This window comes from Capra hircus, chromosome 2 (assembly GCF_001704415.2).
Source record: "Capra hircus breed San Clemente chromosome 2, ASM170441v1, whole genome shotgun sequence".
Taxonomy (NCBI): Eukaryota; Metazoa; Chordata; class Mammalia; order Artiodactyla; family Bovidae; genus Capra; species Capra hircus.
The window spans coordinates 7,457,214-7,478,503 of NC_030809.1; the positions used below are offsets into that span (position 1 = coordinate 7,457,214).

Sequence of the window (21,290 nt, forward strand, 5' to 3'; positions counted from 1 at the left end):
CATGTAGTAAATGCTCAATAAATGTTGTTGTTTGTCATTATCATTATCGTTTCTGATCTAAACAAGCCTGGTCTGTCAGTTTACAAAGACCGAGCTATCTCTAGTAGAAGAGCTGGCCAGCCATTTGAAAAGAACTCAGCCATGTAGAAATCCAAGACCCTGGATTTCGAGTATGGCCTTCCACTGCATCTGCCACACGACATTGAGCCAAATACTTCCTTGTGACCAGAATGAGTTCCTCCTTTAAAATTCCACCCCTTCTTTTGCGGCATGTATCCCATTCTCCCATTATTTCCATTTATTTGTGCTCAGATTAGGCCATTTATTCAGGAAACATAAACTGAGTATCAGCAAAGATAAGTGAGAGATGGAGAATCCAATACAATATCCTTTTAAATGAAAGAAATGCAAAAGATAATGAAGAAATTTGCAACATAAGGGGAGAAGGGAGAGATGCTACATAGGAGCAAAGTTTTGTATACTACTGAAATTAAGATGGTAATTATAATCACTTCACTTTCATGCATTGGAGAAGGAAATGGCAACCCACTCCAGTATTCTTGCCTGAAGAATCCCAGGGATGGGGGAGCCTGGTGGGCTGCCGTCTATGGGGTCACACAGTCGGACGTGACTGAAGCGACTTAGCAGCAGCAGCAGCAGTGTAATCACTAGGAAGACAACTCAAAAATATATAGTGAAAGGGAATTAAAATGGTACTCTAGAAAATATATCTATTTGACGTGAAAGAAGGCAGTAATGGAGAAATTGAGGAATAAAAATAGACATACAGGGGGAATAATAATGAAATGGCAGAAGTCCCTCTTATCAGTAATTATATTAAATGTACATGGATTAAACTCTGCCCAATTAAAAGGCAGAGATTGGCAGAAAGGATTTTTTTTTTAAATATGACCCAAATGTATCCTATCTATAAGATGTCCTTTAGATTTAAAGACACAAATAGGTTGATGGTAAAAAGGTGGGAAAAGATATTCCATTCATTGTAACCAAAAGAGAGCTGGAGTGGGTATATTAACACTGGACAAAATAGACTTTAAGACAAAAATTGCTATGAGAGACTAAGAAGGACATTATGTAATGATAAAAAATTCAGTCCATAAGAAGATATAGCAGTTGTAAAATATATATACCTAACAGAGCCTTAAAATATATGAAGGAAAAATTGACAGAATTGAAGGAAGAAAAAGTTCAACAGTAAGAGTTGGACACTTTAATACCACGTTTTTAATAATGGATAGAACAACTGGACAGAAGATCAGCAAGGAAATAGAAAACTTGAACAATACCATAAACCAATTAGAGCAAAGAGACATCTATAGAACACTCCACTCAAGAGCAGTAAAATACATGTTCTTCTCAAATGCACATGGAACAGTCTCTGGGATAGAGCATATGTTAAGCTACAAAACAAATGTCAAGTAAAAGATTGAAGTCATATAAAGCAGGGGTCCCCAACCTCTTGTTGGTAAACTGGTACCTGTTCATGTCCTGTTAGGAACCAGGCCCCGCAGCAGGAGGTGAGCAAGGGCAAGCAAGCAAAGCTTCATCTGCTGCTCCCCATCGTTCCCATCACTTGTATTTCCATCTGAACCACTTCTCTCCTCTGCCCCCATCCTTGGAAAAATTCTCTTCTACAGAAGTGGTCCCTAGCTCCAAAAAGGTTAGGGACCTTTTTGATTCAAAGCATGTCCTCTGATCCCAGTGGGATGAAATAAGAAATCTATAACAGAAGGAGATTCACAGCAGCAAACAGAGAAACTCACAAATATGTGAAAATGAAGAAAGAGAAATTAGAGACCAGCTGATCCTACAAGCCCATGGAAATACCAGGAACTCTAACTAGCCAAAACAGTCTTGGGAAAAGAAGAACAAAGTTGGAAGACTCACACTTCTTGATTTCAAAAATTTTGCAAAGCTGCAGCAGTCAATGTGTTATTGGCATAAGGATAGATATGCAGATCAGTGGACTATAATACAGAGACCAGAAGTAAACCAATACCTCTGTGGTCAACTCATAGTTGACCATGGTGCTAAGACCACTCAACAGGAAAATAATATAGTTTTTTCAAACAGATGATGTAGGGTCAACTGGATATCCACATATAAGAAGATGAAGTTGGACTCCTTCCTCATATCATGTAAAAAAAATTAATTCAAAATGGACCAAAGACCTAAATATTCTTGGAAAGAGTTTTTGGAAAGAAAGAGCTTGGAAAGAAACATAGGTATCAATTTTTGTGACCTTGTATTGGACAATGTTTTTTAAAATTATGATGCCAAAAATCACATAGCAACAGAAGAAAAAAATAAACAATCAATCTTAAAACCTTATTTTTGTCCAAGCACACTGTCAAGAAAATAAAGCTTTGACTCATAGAATAAGAGAAAATATTTGCAAATCATACATCTGACAAAGGTTTAGTATCTTGTAAAGAAAGCTGAGCACCGAAAATTGACCCTTTTGAACTGTGGTGTTGGAAAAGGTGGTGTTGAGAGTCCCTTGGACTGCAAGGAGATCCCACCAGTCCATCCTAAAGGAAATCAGTCCTGAATATTCATTGGAAGGACTGATGCTGAAGCTGAAACTGCAGTATTTTGGCCACCTGCTGAGAAGAACTGACTCATTGGAAAAGACCCTGATGCTGGGAGTGAGTGAAGGCAGGAGGAGAAGGGGACGGCAGAAGATGAGGAGGTTGGATGGCACCACCAACTCGACGGATATGAGTTTGACTAAACTCTGGTAGTTTGTGATGGACAGGGAAGCCTGGCGTGCTGCAGTCCATGGGGTCGCAAAGAGTCAGACACTACTGAGCGACTGAACTGAACTGATATAAAAAAATCTTATAACTCAATACTAAAAAGATAATAAAAATAATAAAAATCTTTTAACAAATATACAAAGAAATCTTACAACTCAATAATAAAAATTTAAAAATATAGGCAAAGGGTTGCACAACATTGAAAATGTACTAAATGCTTACTGAATTATATGTTTTAAGATGATTAATAGCCTATTTTATTACATGTGAATTTTAAAAAATAGGCTAAGATTTGAATAAACAATTCTCTGAAGAAGATAAAATAATGGCCAATATATAGCTGAAGAGATACTCAACATCATAAGTCATTAGGGAAATGCAAATCAAAGCCACAATTAGATACCATTTCGTACTCTTTGGTATGGCTATCATAATTTTTTTGGTTAAGAGGAAAATAGCAAGTGTTGGCAATGATATAGGGAAATTAGAACCCTTGTTTGGTGGGAATGTAGATTGGTGTAACCACTATAGAAAACAACTTGGCAGTTCCTCAAAAGTAAAACATAGAGTTACTATGTGACTGAACAACCCCACTCCTACTGGAATAGTCCCAAGAAAATTGAAAACACACGCACACTTATATATGCATACATATATGCACACACATATAATGTATACAAATGTTCATAACAACAATCAAGATAGACAAAAAGTAGAAATAATTCAAATGTAATTGAAGGACAGATAAACAAAATGTGGTATATCCATATAGTGGAATATTACTTGGCCATAAGAAGGAATGATGTGCTGATTTTGTTATGTCAACCCTGAAAACATTATTCTAGGTGACAGAAGCCAGTCACAAAAGACCACATATGGTAAGCTTCCATTTATGTCCAAAATAGGCAAATCCATAGAGACAGCTAGTAGACTAGTAGTTTCCGGAAAATGAGGGTAGGGGAAATGGGGAATAAATGCTAAAGGGTTTGGGGTTTCTTTGGGGGGTGATGGAAATGTTCTGGATTTAGTTATCAGTATGGTACAATTTGGTGAAAACTGGACATTTTTGAAGTTATGCGGCAACTTTGCCTAGAGGTCCAGTGGTTAGGGACTTCGTGCTTTCGCTACTGAGGGCCCAAGTTCAGTCCCTGGTCAGGGAACTAATATCCCACAGGCTATGCAGGGTGACCAAACAAAAACAGATTATGTGGCAGCTCTGGAAATCAGATCCAGCCCCACCCCCGCAGCCCCTGTTTGTTGTGATTTGTTATTGTTTACTTGGTTAGTGATTTTTCTCAACTTTTTTGGGTAAAGTCTGTATTTTCCATTGTGTGTGGCTCACCCAAGTCTGTGTCTGTTAGCTTGGTGGTCAGTTTGTGTTTCAGTAGAGTTCCTTGAATGCCTAGAGCAAAAATAAAACAAGACAAAACTTTCCCAGGCTTTGCAGACTGGCTCTGCTGGGGCACTGCTCCAAGGATTACCAGTCTGCTTACAACTCTGTCTAAATTCTTGCTGCTTCTCCTCTGCCTGAAGGCTACCAGAGGTGAAGGCTTGGCATCTTCGCAAGTGTTTTATGGGCATCTTCGCAAGTGTTTTATGGAGCACACATCCAGCCCTGCGTATGTGAATTGTCTTCTTGATTCCCCAGGATCCTTGGGAGCTTTTAAAAGCCCTTCCCAACTCACCTTGTCCCCCTGTATCTTCTTTCCTGGCCTCTTCCTGCCCAGGCTTTCCCTTCTGTCTTTCGTTCATCCCTGTGCTGTCCCTTGCCCCAGGCTGCAGCATCCAGTACTTGTGCCTTTAAATGCTTTTGGCAATAGCATCCTGGAAGCTTCCCACCAACCCTGGACCGCCTCCAAGTCAGGCAAAACAAAGGCAAGCCTTTGTGCCAGACAGGTCAGAATCCACAACCACAGTTTCTAAAAAATAAAGTCTTTATTGCTCCCTCTGTCCTCATGACAACCATAGGTCTGTAGTTTAAGGGATAGTTGGCAGGTGATTTAAAACGCCGCAGTGCTCTCTGCCCATAAAGCAAACGCTTCTTTCTTCACCAGGCCTTCCCCTGCTTGTTATAAGTTTTTAACTAGACTCCAGAGTTCTATAAAAATTGATTCAGACAGTGTTTACGAGTTCATTCATGGTTTTCAGAAGGGTAGTTCCTTGGAGTTCTTTTATTCCACCGTTTTCAGTGACATTACTTGTAACAACGTGAATACACTAAAAAACAAAACATTTTGCAAAGGTCAAAATGCTGACTTTTATGGTTTTTTAATTTTGTCTCAATAAAAAAGATAGTGAAAAGTTCAGATACTGGGTTCATAGAATGTCCTTAAAAGGCTTTTAGAGCCAGACATTAAGATGGGACGACATTAAAATACCTTAACTGAGCAAAAAAGTGGGAAACCACCAAACAGTAGAGTGATCCAAAGTCAGATCAGTGGAAGATCAAAACCACCCGCTTGTAAACATCTGGAACAGGATCACACCTTCAGTCCTAGCCCAAAACTGCTGGATTGTTGGGCGGCCTTGGTCCACCAAGGAAGCTCATCAATTAGCTGTTGCTGTATAACAAAACAACCTAAGTAGCTAAAAACCACCACCATTTTACGGCTCACAATTCTGTGGGTCAGAAATCTGGACAGGATCGAGAAGAAGTGAAATCAAGACTTCAAGGAGAGATTGGAGCTCTGCTGTGATTGCAGCATTGTTGGCAGCAGTCAAGATGTGGGAACAACCCGAATGTCCATTGGTAAATGAAGAAAGAAAACGTGGTATATACTACAGTGGAATGTGGGATGTTGTTGTTGTTAAGCTGCTGAGTCGTGTCTGACTCTTTGCAACCCCATGGACTGTAGCCCACCAGACTCCTCTGTCCATGGGATTTCTCAGGCAAGAATACTGGAATAGGTTGCCATTTCGTCCTCCAGGGGATCTTCCTGACCCAGGGATCAAACCCACATCTCCTGCACTGGCAAGGCAGATTCTTTACGACTGAGTCGCCAGGGAAGCCCACAATGGCGTATTACCCAGCCTCTAAAAAAGAAGGAAACCCTGTAATATGCCACCACCTGGGTTACCCTTGAGGACATTATGCGAAGTGAAGTAAGTGCTAGACTGAATGTGCCTCTTGTCCTTCCACCCTGATTCATTTGTGGAAGTCATAATTCCCAATGCGATGGTATTTGGAGATGGGGACTTTGGGAGGCAATTACGAGAATAAAGCCTCCATACCTGGGATTAGTGCCATTATAAGAGAGACAGACAGACTTCTCTTTCTCTGCCGTGTGAGCACATAGCAAGAAGGTGTCCATCTGCAAGCCAGGAAAAGGGCTTTCACCACGAACAGAATCACCCAGCACCTTAATCCTGGTCCTGGTCCTCTTAGCCTCCAGATCTGTGAGAAATAATGGCCTGTCACATTTGTTACAGCGGCCCAAATTGACTGAGGCAGTAAGCCAGTTACAGAAAAACAGATACTGCGTGATTCTACTTATATGGGGTATCTTAAATAGTCAAACTCATAGAATCAGGGGCTTTGCAGGTGCTAGTGGTAAAGAACCCACCTGCTAACACAGGAGACAGATGGGGGTTCGATCCCTGGGAAGATCCCCTGGAGGAGGAAATGGCAACCCACTCCAGTATTCTTGCTTGGAGAATCCCATGGACAGAGGAGCCTGACAGGTCACAATCCATGGGGTCGCAGAGTCGGACACAACTGAAGTGACTTAGCACACACACACTTTGGGGAGTGCATTTATAATATCTTAGGTAAAGGACCAGGTTATCATCTTATTTCTATAAAATATATTAACATTTCTATTGACATCTAAATTTATGGACAGAAAATTTTTTACAAAACCCAAAGCATTTGCAATAACTGTCTGTGATTTTTTTTATCTTCTTGCATTATTGTTCTTTTCACTTATATTTCCTAATTATTCTATAGTGAATATATATTTGGTTATCACTGTATAAAGTTTTTATTTTAATGTCATGCTAATGGATCTGAACCTCATTTTTAAGGTGACATAAATTAAAGTTTTATAAATTAAATAATTAAAAGTGTCCTCAACAACTTTGCCAGTTAAAAGAGTCTCATTGAGACCCCTCTGGGAAGAGGAAGACTCCATTCATTAGGTGGTGAATGTATCCCTGCCTGTGTTTTTCTTGTAAATTCTAACTTCTGTGCCAGCCTATGCCAAGTCAATATAGTAAGGAGACTGGGAGAGCAGACTTAGGCCTTATCAGATCCTTGGGGTCCGTGGGCAAAAGTTGGTGCTTTCTGGTGGTGTCCAGTTCCAGGCCGTGGTCTCTGAGCTGGCAAGGCAGCCAGATTAAACTCGGGCAGAAAAATTCCAGTAGAGGGTCTGGGGAGGCGTGGTTTTGTGATGAAGGTGGTTTTTCTGATTTTGTGTTGGAACAGCAAACAGTTGGGTTCAAACTGTTTGAACAGTTTGTGTCCTAGGGCCCCTTGGCTTAGGCCCAGCTCATTCATGTCTGCTTCTGTGAACTTTCCTTACAGGAAAACTTGATCGGCGCTCTCTTGGCAATTTTCGGGCACCTTGTGGTCAGCATTGCGCTGAATCTCCAGGTATGTTTTCATCACCAGCACTGCCTGGTGCCAAGATGTAGCCAGAGTCAGGTTATCTGGTGCAGGCGCTGTCTGCCTCCTCCCGGTGGGATGCTGCCTACCCTATGCCGGGGTTGGGACAATACCTGGTGGGTTGTTCCAGGATACTCTCTTGGTTCTATGCCCCCACTTCATCCCTCATCACCCCTCAACTATGAAGGCAGAGCTCTCTGTTATTTAGAAGTCTCTAGGTGGAGTGGGGAGTGCCCTGGAGCAGCTGCTGTAAACGCCCTGCCTCACGTGCCCTCGGCCTAGTTGAGATCCCAGGCAGCTGTGGTTTGGAGTGAGCTCAGAACACCGTGGGAATGACCCGCACTGGCTGCAGGTGCAGCTAGACAACCAGCTGTGTGTGTTGGGTGCTGGTGGTGGTTGTTGATGCCCCAGGGCAGCCTTCAACCAGTAGGGGTTGGGAGTCAATGGATAAATACCCTCAGCCCCCCGTCCTTGGGTTGGATGGTTCTGAAGAGTGTTCACAGGGTCTCTTAAAGGGTCCTCAGTGGAACTGAGCCCCAGTTGCCTTAAGCACTAACTCACCCTCTAGTGTACCCTTCAATGACCTTCTTCCCTAGCCTGTCTCACTTTCCACCTCCCTGATTTTGCTTCCTGGAATCACCTCCCAAATCTATGTCCTGCTTCCTAGCCCTTGTTTCAAGGACTGCTTCTGGGAAGCCCAGCCTGTCTTGACACCTGAGACCTCCCTGGGGGTCCAGTGGCTAAGCTCCATGCTCCCAATGCAGGGGGCCCGGGTTCAGTCCCTGGTCAGGGAACTAGACCCCACATGTTACAACTAAAGATTCCACATGCCACAACTTAGAAAGAAAGAAAGAAAGAAAGAAAAAAAAGACTGGATGCGTGCAAGCCAGACAAATACTTTGCCTCTCTAGAGCGGGCACATGATCACTCTGCTTCCACACGTGCACACGTGTGTTTCTGAGGCTGCGTGGTCTCTTGGCTCCTCGTCTGGCTCCCTCTCCTCCCTCTGTAGACCAGCTCCTCTGCTTCCGTATCTGTCTCTACACAACCCCACACCATGATCCAGCCCACGTGGCAGACTTGACCCTCTGAGTCAGCATGCCTTTTGGGCTTTCCTTAGTCACTGCCTCAGGGTCTGTGTCCTGAGTTCCCATTTCCAGAACCAGGAATACTGTCCCTGCTTGGGCCAAGTGTCCACCCGAGGGAGGGGAAGACCTACTAACCCTCACAGCTGCCCAGCAGAGCTGCGGGCATTTCTCCAGAAAGAAGTGTATCCATGTGGGCACCCTGAACACGGGGACTTCTGAGCCTTGCAGTTAGAGGGTCAACCTGAGGGCCGGGTTAGTAGGGGTCCATAGGTCATGGCTATCACCCCAGGCTGCCCATTGCCTGTGATGTACATCAGAAATGCACATTTCCAGGCCTTGGCCACACCTCCCCTCTGAGAATGAGGCCCAGACACATGTATTTTTTCAAAGCTTCCCGGAGAATGTAAAGCCTCGCAGCCGGTGTGAAAGCTCTTGTCTCAGAAGATCAATCTAAGATTTAGAATGCCAGTGTCTACTCTTCTCTGAGGGAGGACTCAGAAAAATCTGACAATCTCCCCCAAGTTATTTTTAAGAGTGGGGGGTGGTGTGGGTTTAGGGTTCATGTGCTGTAGCATCTTTTCCCCAGAGATCTGGACGAATCATGTTCTTTCTTGGACTTCTAGAAGTACTGCCACATCCGCCTCGCAGGCTCCAAGGACCCTCGGGCCTATTTCAAGACCAAGACATGGTGGCTGGGCCTGTTCCTGATGCTTCTGGGCGAGCTGGGCGTGTTTGCCTCCTACGCCTTTGCGCCCCTCTCTCTGATCGTGCCCCTCAGCGCTGTCTCTGTGATAGGTAAGACACAGCTCCCGCCCCACCCCTCCCCTGGGGCTCGCCCACCTCTGTGATCAGTGTCACCGCCAGGATCAAACAGACCTGTTCAACAAGCCAGCTTTTGCTTTGCTAATAAAACCTAACACTTACAAAGGGCTTCGTACACAGCAGCCCCTACTCTAAGCACTTTACAGATACTGATTCTCTGGCAGCCTTTTGAGGGAGCTGCTGCTGCTAAGTACTGTTATTATTCTCATTTTACAGATGAGGAAACTGAGGCACAGGGTGGTGAAGCTGCTTTTCCCAAATCATACAGCTAGTAAGGAGCAGGGCTGGGATGCACACCAGGCTATTTGCCTCCCAGATCTGTTTCAGATTCAGAACGTTTATCAGAGTTGCTTTTTATTTCTACTGCAGAAGGAAGATTAACCTTGACCTGTGCATCCTAACACCGTGAAAATAAACTAAGCTTTCATAGAATTCAGATGTCTCACACCATCTAAGCCAGCAGAGAAGCCCCTGTAAGAAATTCATAGTCAGCTTATTCGCTGATCTTTTTACATCAACCAACATTATTTTAAAAACATCATCAACTTTTTCATCTGCCATTTCTTCTGTAATTTCTGTAATCACTGAACCAGTGTTTCAGAACGTTTAAACCGTCTAGAAGACAAAGGAGTTTTGATGTTCATGAGGTCACAAATAACATAGAATTATAAAAAATTCTTTTTTTGTTCAAAGATTTTAGTAGATTAGTAGACAATAGTTTTTTGTACATAGGAGCAAGAACAGTGAACTTGCTTTGAAATATTTCCTTTCATCTTGCTGGCAAGGATTGCAGTGCTGAGAAGCTTTTCCCTGCTCTTAAAGGAGAAAATCATATTCTGAGTCTTAATCCTCCTGGAATTAAGAGGCCCTTTTAAGAGGGCCAGCAGGGATGGTGTATGCCATTATGGCCCCTCTTGAACCCAAGGCAGACATCACTAATCAACCATAGCCTTCCTTTCTCCTGAGCCTGGATGGGCCCTCAGAATCCTCAGGGCTTCAGGCAGTCATTACCAATTACCAGGAGTTGGCAAAGGAGTGGAAACTTATTTCCTTTCCTTCATCCTATTTATTGAAAGCCCCTCTTTCTTAACCAGGGTGGATAAACAGGCAGCCTACAAGATGACCAAGATCCTCAGGCATGCCATGTTCTTACCCACACAATATTGTTTCAAAATATCATTTGAGTGCCTTTCGTTGAGGCAAGTTGTCTACCATAGTCCTGACTTCTCCTCCTGTCTTACGTCTGGCCCATGTTGCACACCTGTGTTGCTGCTCAGGCCCAACAGGGTTTTAATAGTTTTGTCCTCTGCGCATTGCTGATCCGTCCAAAGGGCTCTCAGAACCTTTATTCACAAAGAAGAATATGTGACTGAATGACAGGTGCTTTAAATACTAGCCTTGAAAGTTTAATAAGGATCAAATAACCAAATTCTTTAACATAGACCAAATTATAATGATGGAACTTCAGGGATCAGCCCTTGGAAATTACGGGGCTCTTAGAGCGTCTTAGTCACCCAGCAAAAAATAGCATTAAAAATAAATAAATATTAAAATAATAACCACCGTTCGTTGGGTGCCTATTACATATTAGTCACTGTTCCAGATGCTTTAATAATAATAATAATAGCTCAGCTACTGATCACAAACTGTGTGATAAATAATTTGCATGTGTTATCTCATTTAATTGACCTTATAACTCTGTGTGCTAAATTGCTTAGTTGTGTCCAACTCTTTTGCAACCCCATGGACTATAGCTCGCTAGGCTCCTCTGCCCATGGAATTTTTCCAGGCAAGAATGCTGGAGTGGGTTGCCGTTTCCTTCTCCAGGGAGAAATAGGTATTTTCAGTGATGTGCTGATAAACTAACTTGAAAGAGAGAAAATGAAAGAAGAAAGAGAGGAGGTGGAAGGAGGTAGGGAAGGGACAGAAAAATGAGAAGGAAAAGGAAGACCTGATTTGTAGTGTTTCTGGTATAAATACTCCCACCGTGGCTGATTCCAGGCTACGAGCGACTGAACTGAACTGAACTGAATGGTTTCCTGACTATTAACGTTCAGCCCGCTGGCGCAGGCTGGATCCAGAGCACGGTTTCAGTGACTAGGAAGTGAATTCTCAGGTGAAGTGACCTACCCAGAAAATGCAGCCAGAAGAGGCAGACCTGAGACAGTAATCCAGGGCTAGTCACGATCAATGCCAGCCTCCTCTTTTAGGACAGTCATAAAGAAGTTTGAATACATCTGCAATCTTGGAAGAGTCAGGAAGAGGAAAAAACCAAGGGGAAACATCAGAGGTGGACATTGCCGCGAAGGAGCAGGACCTCTGGCCTCCAGCAGTCCTAGTTTTAGCCTTTCCTTGCCAGCTGCATGGTCTTGAGGGATTCCTTTCCCTCTCTCAGCCTCCGTGTCCCCATGTCCACATGGAATCATAATAGTGCCCATCCCAAAGAGTGAATGCGCCAGAAAGAACTGTGTGAGTTGCCAGTCACACAGCAAAATAGTCAACCCTCGGAGCTCCTGGCCTTGTAGGAAATCCTCAGGGAGGCTCAGAGAGGAGCCTCTGTTTTGAAGATGGACATTACAAGGGACCGAGCTCTTGGGGGCATTAGTGAGAGCTTAGGAAGTAGCAAGCAAGCTCCAGTGCAAATGAGCCAACCCAGAGGGCGTGGGTGCAGGGACTCGCATTTGACTGATGGTAGCTTCAGTTCTCTTCTTCTTCTGCTATTTTTTCCTTACAGCCAGCGCCATCATAGGAATCATATTCATCAAAGAAAAATGGAAACCTAAAGACTTCCTGAGTAAGTTCGTTGGTTTGAGCCTGTGTTCGTAGTTTTATTCTTGTGCTTTTTTTTCACCGTAAATCCAACTCCTCCCAATCTAGAGATCATCTGTCTCCTTCTCCTCCGTGTGGTTCTATATCCCACCCTCAGCAGGCTGCTGAGAGCTGGGTTTTTTAATCAGTGGTTCCCAAACCTGGCTATCCATCAGAACCATCTGTGAGGCTTTTTAAAATGGGCTTTCATTCATGGCATATAATCAGTATTTATTGAACATCTATTGTTGGGATTTTAGTAGGCCCAATAAAAGGCTCCCTCTTTCCCTGAGTTTTAAAGCAGTGGGAACTAAAGAAGGAAGCCAAACAGGAGATCAGAAGTTCTGCGTTATTACTAACAAAAGTTAGATTGGAACATGCAGCCACATGAACTTGTTTCCATTCTCCTCCAGTACACCCCAGCCCCCACCTAGACCTTAGGCCAGTCTCCCAAGGAAGTATTTCAGTTTACAGAATGGAACACTTATCCAGAATTACTGCCGTACGTACATATCCTGTGGCAGAGAAGGGAGAAAAGAGACCAAAACCCGAGTGTTTAAATTCTTTTTATAGACTATCTCCATTTAGTTGAGAAATGTGGACCAATGGGGCAAGAAGCAGACGTGTGGGTCCGTTGGAGGCCCCTCCACATAGAAACCCAAGGGGTGGGGAAGAAGTTACCTACTAAGTTCCACCCTCTGCTGTGGGTGCTGAGGATATAGCAGTAGGACAGATGGAGGTTACAATCTAATGTATATATTATATATGTGTGTGTGCGTGCAGACATGCTGAGTCGCTTCAGTCATGTCCGACTCTTAGACCCTATGGACTGTAGCCCGCCAGGCTCCTCAGTCCATGGGATTCTCCAAGCAAGAATACTGGAGTGCGTTGCCATGCCCTTCTCCAGGGGATCTCCCCAGCCCTGGGATCAAACCTGAGGCTCTTGCATTGCAAACAATTCTTTACTGCTGAGTCATATATATATATATATATATATATATATATATATATATATATATATATAAAGCCCTATATATATATGTATACATCTGTGTGTATGTTTATATATAATAAACAAGTGAACTATATGACTAAATCAACAAGATAATTCTGGATCTTAGTGAGTGCTTCAGAGAAAACAATGCTTTTTGGTGGGGCACTGGGAACATGGGTATAGTTTTCCTAGACTGATCAGGGATAGACTCTGAAGAGGTGGGGCCCAGACCCAAGTAATGCTGAAGAGACTACCGTTGCCAAGGTCTGTGGGCAGTGTTCCATGCAGAGCAGGCAGCAGGTGCAGAGGCCCTGAGGCAGGGATGAGTTTGGTGTATCTGGTGTTAGTAAGGCCAGCATAGCTGTAAGGCGATGAGTACAGGAGGAAGGAGGACATGAGAGCAAGGACGCATGAGGACTGGATGATGTAGGACCTTACAAGCCACGCTAAGAAGTGACATAATGCTGGATCCAGGCTGTATTCCCAGAGACTTTGAATCTGGGCTGAGGGCCTTAGGCATTTGCATTCTTACAAAGCTCCCCAGGATGAAGTATATTTGTCTGCAACTTGCTTTGAAATATATCTGAAAATAACCTGGCTTGAAGAACGAGTGGAGGGATGAAGAAAATGGATCGATAGCCAATAAAGCAAGTGTAAGAAAATGTCAATTTAGAATCTTGGTGTGGGACTTAGGGGTGCTTTCTACACAACTCTTTCAACTTGTCTGTGTGTCTGAAAGTTTCTAAATACAAAAAACTTTAGGGAGAAGAAGCTCCCAAGATGCTGCAGACACAGTCAGGTTTGAGAACCACTGTTCTGAATCATTGGTGAAGAGTAAGAGCAAGACAGGAAGAGGAGGTGGAGAAAGAAAAGAATCTCACTCTGGAAAGAGCAGAACTACCATTCAGCAAGTCGAGTCAAGGCTGTGCTTTCCCAGTGGTCCTGTGTGGATGTGAGAGTTGGACTATAAAGAAAGCTGAAATTTATGCTCTTTTTTTTTTAAATAAATTTATGCTTTTGAACTGTGTGTTGGAGAAGACTCTTGAGAGTCCCTTGGACCGTGAGGAGATCCAATCAGTCCATCCTAAAGGAAATCAGTCCTGAATATTCATTGGAAGGACTGATGCTGAAGCTGAAACTCCAGTACTTTGGCCACCTGATGGGAAGAACTGACTCACTGGAAAAGACCCTGATGCTGGGAAAGATTGAAGGCGGGAGGAGAAGGGGATGACAGAGGATGAGATGGTTGGATGGCATCACCGACTCAATGGACATGAGTTTGAGTAAACTCCGGGAGTTGGTGATGGACAGGGAGGCCTGGCGTGCTGCAGTCCATGGGGTTGCAAAGAGTCAGACACAACTGAGCGACTAAACTGAGCTGAACTGAACTGTTCAGCAAATAAACCATGCTGCAAAGACTCAGAATGATTTGTAGTAATTCTGCGAAGGAGAGGGGTGGGGCTGGGCTGATTCAGAGACCAGTGTAAAGGTTTATGTCTCTTCCAGGGTCATTCTAGGTGGTCCTGGAATGAGCAGCACACCCTATGTGAATTGGAAAAAGATGCCCCTCTGGCCATCTGTGGGCGTCTGCCTTGGTGAGCAGAGCTTGGGCTAGATTTTAGCCCTCCTCGCCATCCTTGTGCAGTGAGCAGCCTGCACAGTTGTGTGTGGCCACCCTGCTTAAAGTTCCATTAAATTCAGCAAACATTCACCCAGTGCTAGTCCTTTGCTGGACAATGCAGGCATATTGATGAGTAAGACCTGTCCCTGCCTGCAGAGAACTTAAAGAAATAGGCTTGCACAGAACTTATCCTGTTGAGTTTAACCATGACTGCTTCATTTGCTGAGCGATTTAATAACTAATTCTTTTTTTTTTTTTAACATCTTTTGAGGCCTAGAATGAAAATCAGTTCAGTTCAGTTGCTCAGTCATGTCCGACTCTTTGCGACCCCATGAATCGCAGCACGCCAGGCCTCCCTGTCCATCACCAACTCCCGGAGTTCACTCAAACTCATGTCCATCGAGTCGGTGATGCCATCCAGCCATCTCATCCTCTGTTGTCCCCTTCTCCTGCTGCCCCCAATTCCTCCCAGCATCAGGGTCTTTTCCAATGAGTCAACTGTTCGTATCAGGTGGCCAAAGTACTGGAGTTTCAGCTTTAGCATTAGTCCTTCCAATGAACACCCAGGACTGATCTCCTTTAGAATGGACTGGCTGGACCTCCTTGCAGTCCAAGGGACTCTCAAGAGTCTTCTCCAACACCACAGTTCAAAAGCATCAATTCTTTGGTGCTCAGCTTTCTTCACAGTCCAACTCTCACATCCATACATGACCACTGGAAAAACCATAGCCTTGACTGGACGGAACTTTGTTGGCAAAGTAATCTCTCTGCTTTTTAATATGCTATCTAGGTTGGTCATAACCTTCCTTACAAGGAGTAAGCATCGAAAATAAAAGACATTTAATGTGGTATCACATTTCCTAGATATGGTAGAATGGAACTGCTGCTGCTGCTGCTAAGTCACTTCAGTCGTGTCCGACTCTGTGCAGCCCCATAGACGGCAGCCCACCAGGCTCCCCTGTCCCTGGGATTGTCCAGGCAAGAACACTGGAGTGGGTTGCCATTTCCTCCTCCAATGCATGAAAGTGAAAAGTGAAAGTGAAGTCACTCAGTTGTGCCTGACTCTTCGCGACCCCATGGACTACAGCCTACCAGGCTCCTCCATCCATGGGATTTTCGAGGCGAGAGTACTGGAGTGGGGTGCCATCACCTTCTCCAGGTAGAATGGAACAGGTATAGTTAATTCTGTCACAGGAAAATCCAGAGGCCTGCAGTCACCATATGTGCAGCTCAGAAGTCATAGCCCCATTCAGCTTGCCTGGGGCTGGGCTCCCTCAACCTCAGAAGCTTTTCAGCAACCCCGCAAGGTTCAACCAGAGTGTGACAGGACCCTGGGGAAGAGTCAGGAGACTCTGGACCTTCACCCAGGAGCATGCCTCCCGGGCCACCAACAGTCTCTGACAAGTCTGTGGAGTAGTGCTGATAGTATTTAGATAATCCCCTTGGGAGTAGTTCAAATAGCTCCTTCAGTCTCATTGCTCTGTGTTGGTCCATGTGTGAATAGGACACAATTTATCATTTCTACTGTTGACGGCATTTAAGTAGTCTCCAATCTTGAATTATAACAAATCATGTTGCCATGAAAATTTCTGTGCCTGTCATTTGGAAAACGTAGGCTCTGAAGGTTTGCTTTTGAGGGTTATATATATATACATATATATATATTTTTTTAATCTCGCCCATCTAGCTTTAGAATGTTCCATGTAAAATACACGTTAAACCAGAGCACGATACCAAAACAACTAAAATGAAGAAGAAAAACTATGCTGTTTTGCTCATACTCTGCTGGTGGGAGTGGAAGCTGGGGTACAGCTTCTTTGGAAAACCATGACAATAACTACTAAACTGAACATCTGCACGTCCTGTGACCCAGGAATTCCACTCCTAGTTTCATACCCAACAGAAGTACATGCATTTCTTTTCCAAGTGACATGCACAGGAACGTTCACAGCAACATGATTTGTTATAACCCAGGACGGGAGACTACTTAAATGCCCATCAACAGTAGAAATGATAAATTGTGTCCTACTCACACGTAGGCCATTTCCTCATCCACCATACAGCAGTGAGAGTGAAGGAACTATCACCACAGGCCAGGATACAGATGAACCTCACAAACATGATCTTGCAAGAACACAGACACGAGAAAACATAATGTATGATTACATCAACATAAAGTACAAACCCAGGCAAACGGTCAGTGCCGGTAGAAGTCGAAGTGTTACCCTGGGGGCGGAGTCTACTGATGGGAAGGGGGCACAGGTGAGGATTTGGGGGTCCTGCTAACATTCCTTTTCTCCACCTGGGTGCTGGTTACATGGGTGAGTTCACTTTGTAAAAATTCATCAAGCACTTTTTTGTTATGTATGCTATACCTCATTAAAAATTTTTTTTCATGTTAAGTGTTATATTTTCAAATGACATTTATGGAGATATTCTTTTTTTTTTTTTAAGTAAAGAAAAACGGAAAATTCAAACAACAGCAGGCCTTCATGTGTTGCCCCAGAGGCACGTGCTGGCCTGGCCAGTGCCTGCAGTGAGCCATGTGACACTTCCTTCTCCCTGCAGGGCGCTACATCTTATCCTTCGTTGGCTGCGGTCTGGCCATCGTGGGTACCTACTTGCTGGTGACATTTGCACCCAACAGTCATGAGAAGATGACAGGCGATAACATCATCAGGCACCTCGTGAGCTGGCCTTTTCTCCTGTACATGGTACGAGAAATTCCGGTCCTTCCACCTGAGATGGTGGGTGTGGGGATGGAGTCCTAGAAACTGAAAACCTGAATTCCCAGCGAGACGGGGTTCATGGGAATCACGTTGTATCTCACAGCACTGAACACCATGCTCGCAGGAGTATGTAGTTCCTGGTCAAGTATTTTCTTTTTTCCCCACTGTGTCCTGAGTAATGTCTAAAACTGCATGTATAATATGACAACTTGATTTTTTAGAGGTATTTGTAGGTCTGTACCATATCTGTAAAATACTGGACAGGAAAACAGAAACTCCATCAGTAGTTGTCTCTGGGAGATGGAATTATGCTTATGTTTTTATTTTGTCTTTATCTTTACATATCACTACACTGAGCATTTAAAACAGTTAAGGTAAGAAAAAAAAGTTAAAATTGTAAGCAGTTATTTCTTTTTGCCCAGTATCACACAGCTGATAGAAGCTGATAGAAAAACGAGAGACAATGGGAACTCTATTTCCTAAACCCCCAACCGGAGCTCAGTCCTCTGCTCCAGTTACATCCTGGCTGGGTCTATGAGTAGAGTGATCAAGGAAAACATCGAAGGTATTTGATAAAGCTACTGGTATGTTCCCACTCCATGCGTGGCACCATGTTAAATGTTTTTAAATATATTATCTGTCACCGAAACTAATCAATAAACCAGGAGTTCTTTATGAGCTAGACTATGGACCATAGCCCAGGAGATAGCCTCTCAGGTCACTCTGAAGATCTGCTCTGGGGAAGCCTGGTTTTCAGCACAATTTTGTATCTTGTCAGGTCAAAGAACATTAAACAAGTCAAAGATATGTTCTTTCAAGTTAACAAAACAGATCAGCATGTACACAGCAAGTCAGTTTGTCCTTGGTACCTGGGGAGGGAATCTTATCATCGAAGGGGTAGCAGAAAGGAAAGCATTTAACTTTTTTTTAACGTAAACATTCTTTACTTCTGGTCAATGTTCCCTTTTCTTTCATAATTAAAACAGACATACAATGTGTGTAACAAGCTGTTTTAGTTAGCATAAAACTTGAGTTAAACCATGTATAAACCAGAATGACTTCCCCAGACCTCAGGATGTGAAAATTTGTTTCATCACCTCTCGGATTCCCTCAATAGTCCTATAACACAGGCGTTTTTCTCCCCATTTTATGGACTAGAAAACTGGATCTTAGGGTTAGTGAGGTTGCCCAGAGTCCCCCGAGGGCAGAGCTGGACCCGAAGCCTGCCTGCCTGGCCTCACGTGTCACCACAGCCTGCTGACCACGGCGTTCACTGTTTGGTCTTGCCTCAGCCGCCCGGGCCCGCTGCAGAGGCCCCAAACGTCCTTTCCCCTCAGATTTCCCACAAATCAGAGGACTTAGGTTTCCCCAAGGTTGGGGCTATGTCGTCTCCCAACCGCCACCGGCCCCAGCATTGACCTGGTGGGCCTAGAAAAGTGTCTGCCTGGCAGAGCTAGAGACCCACCTTTTCAGGAAAAGCTTGGCCCCGGAACACAGACTTGTCTTTACAGTCCTGGGCTCGAGTCCATTCCTTACTGTGCAGCCATTGCCAAGGCCCTTGGCCGCGCGTTCTGCCTGCTTCTCTATAAACTGGCGGACCCCTGGACCCGCAGCGGTTGTCGGGAGAGACACAGATGGTGTGGGAACCACCTGGCCCGTGACTGATGCTCAGTGACCCATTCAGTTCATCTTCCTCCATCATGACTGCGAGGCAGCTGGAGGAATTTGGCCAAATCAAATTCAGTAAATGAGTGTCTGCTCTGTGCCAGACACTGTGGATATAAAAGCTAAATGAGACATACTCACAGAACTCGTGGTCTACCAGGACGCAGCAGTGCGCGCACAGTCAGCTCACGCTAGGATGCCAAGCGCTCCCCCGGGATGCATTCAAGCATCATGCAAATGGTGGAGAAGTTGGCCCCACCCCTACCCCCAGCCAGAATCTGCGCTCATCAGTTGGAAATACTGAGGAATGACTGTGCATCTGCTTGATGGCGTATTCGCAGCAGTGAAAGATAATTATGACAACTTCATAAAACATGAAAATTGTTTAGGTAACTAAAAGTGTCCCAGCACAAAATTGGGCTTGGATGGTGATAACAAGTAGATAAAACAGGTATTCACTGTGACAAAGACAGGAAGACACAGGGAAATGAAAGCCACTGCGTTTTGTGGTCTCATAATTACGAGGAATTTTAAAAAATGGTTTTCTTTTTAAAATGCCGATTAATGTTTCTGTATTGGTTTTTATGGTAAACAAACTTCAGCGGGAGGTCAAGGCAGGCAGATGGAGCTGAGCTGTTGTTTTAGTTTTGCTGGACACTGGGCTTGCTTCACTCCCTGGAAGAGTATTGCCAATGTCTGGACCTTTTTAAGGAGTAGAAAGGACAAGTTGTTGCTGCAAGGGCGGGAAAGTTCTCAAACTTCAGGGTTCTCTAATTTTCCATTTTCTGGTAGGATTCTTTGCAACCCCATGGACTGTAGCCCACCAGGCTCCTCTGTCCATGGAATTCTCCAGGCAAGAATACTGGAGTAGGTAGCCATTCCCTTCTCCAGGGAATCTTCCAGACCCAGGGATTGAACCTGGGGAGCATCTTCTGAACACAAGGCACAGGGCCCCCATCTGCAGGCAGCATAGCCTAGTGGGAAAGCTCATGTGTCCTGGAGCCAAACTGTCTGGGTTCAAATCCCATTTGCTAGCTTGGGATTGCAATAGTATCTGCTTCCTAGAATTATGGTGCTGATTTAATGAGTTGAGGGAGTAAAGATAACATGGTTAGAAGAGAGCTGGGCAGATTCATGGGCTCATTAAGCATAAGCTGTGATCATGGCCCTGTGAGTTAGGAATTATTGTCATTACCCCCATTTCACAGAGGTGGTAACTGAGGTTCAGAGAACTCAAATGACCTGCACAAAGTCACCCGGGCCAAGCTCAGAACCAGGAGGTTCTGAGGAGGTCCAAGCTCAGAACCGGGCCTCCCTGACTCCAGATGTCCTCTCCTTTCGACTCTGCCAAGCGGCACACAGTAGTGGCCTGGTTAGTGGGCAACTGGTATATATAGACTTACGTACTTTACCGAAGAGCTCTTCTTCTCAGCAGACAAGCGTCTCCCTCTGTGACTGGCTCCCCAGTTTCAGTGGGCGTTATCATGGAGCCGTGAAGGGGGACACCAGCCCAGCCTGGTGAACCTTGACCGTCCAGGACAAGGTGGATGTGAGGCTGGCACAGCACCCTCAGAGCCCCCCCATGAGGTGGACTCCCCTCCGCAGGGTGGGGGTTAGAGGGACTCAGCGTTCCCTGCTTCCCTGCAGGATATCTAACAGTGGTCTGGGAAATGTTTCGATTCTCTTTCCACACGGAGGGCCTGCGGCTGGTGTGGTCCGCAGCATAAACTCCAGCCCAGCCCACCAGGGTCCCCTGGTCTCGCCCGTGGCCCCCGCTGACCTCCCCTCTTGCTGTTCTCCGCAGCTCGTGGAGATCATTCTCTTCTGCCTGCTGCTGTACTTCTACAAGGAGAGGAACGCCAACAACATCGTGGTGATTCTCCTCTTGGTGGCCTTACTTGGTAAGCGAGGGCCTGGGTAGTTGAGTTTTGCCACTTCCCTGGTGGCTCGGACAGTAAAGCATCTGCCTACAATGCGGGACACCCGGGTTCGATCCCTGGGTCAAGAAGATCCTCTGGAGAAGGAAATGGCAACCCACTCCAGTACTCTTGCCTGGAAAATCCCATGGAAGGTGGAGCCTGGTAGGCTGCAGTCCATGGGGTCCCAAAGATTTGGACACGACTGAGCCACTTCACTTTCTTTTCTTTTTCTTTAAGTAGCACCAAAAGGAAATAATGGGT

General features: G+C 44.7%; 1 protein-coding gene across 1 annotated transcript in view; it reads left to right on the forward strand.

Moving 5' to 3' along the window:
* The window catches only part of NIPAL3 (NIPA like domain containing 3), a 54,546-nt gene that overhangs the window by 16,150 nt on the left and 17,106 nt on the right, over nucleotides 1–21,290 (forward strand). Inside the window, exons 3-7 of the mRNA XM_005676843.3 lie at nucleotides 7,303–7,371; nucleotides 9,095–9,266; nucleotides 12,028–12,087; nucleotides 17,285–17,430; nucleotides 20,915–21,011. Of these exons, the coding sequence (XP_005676900.1) occupies nucleotides 7,303–7,371; nucleotides 9,095–9,266; nucleotides 12,028–12,087; nucleotides 17,285–17,430; nucleotides 20,915–21,011 (544 nt within the window). The remainder of the gene's footprint in view (nucleotides 1–7,302; nucleotides 7,372–9,094; nucleotides 9,267–12,027; nucleotides 12,088–17,284; nucleotides 17,431–20,914; nucleotides 21,012–21,290) is intronic.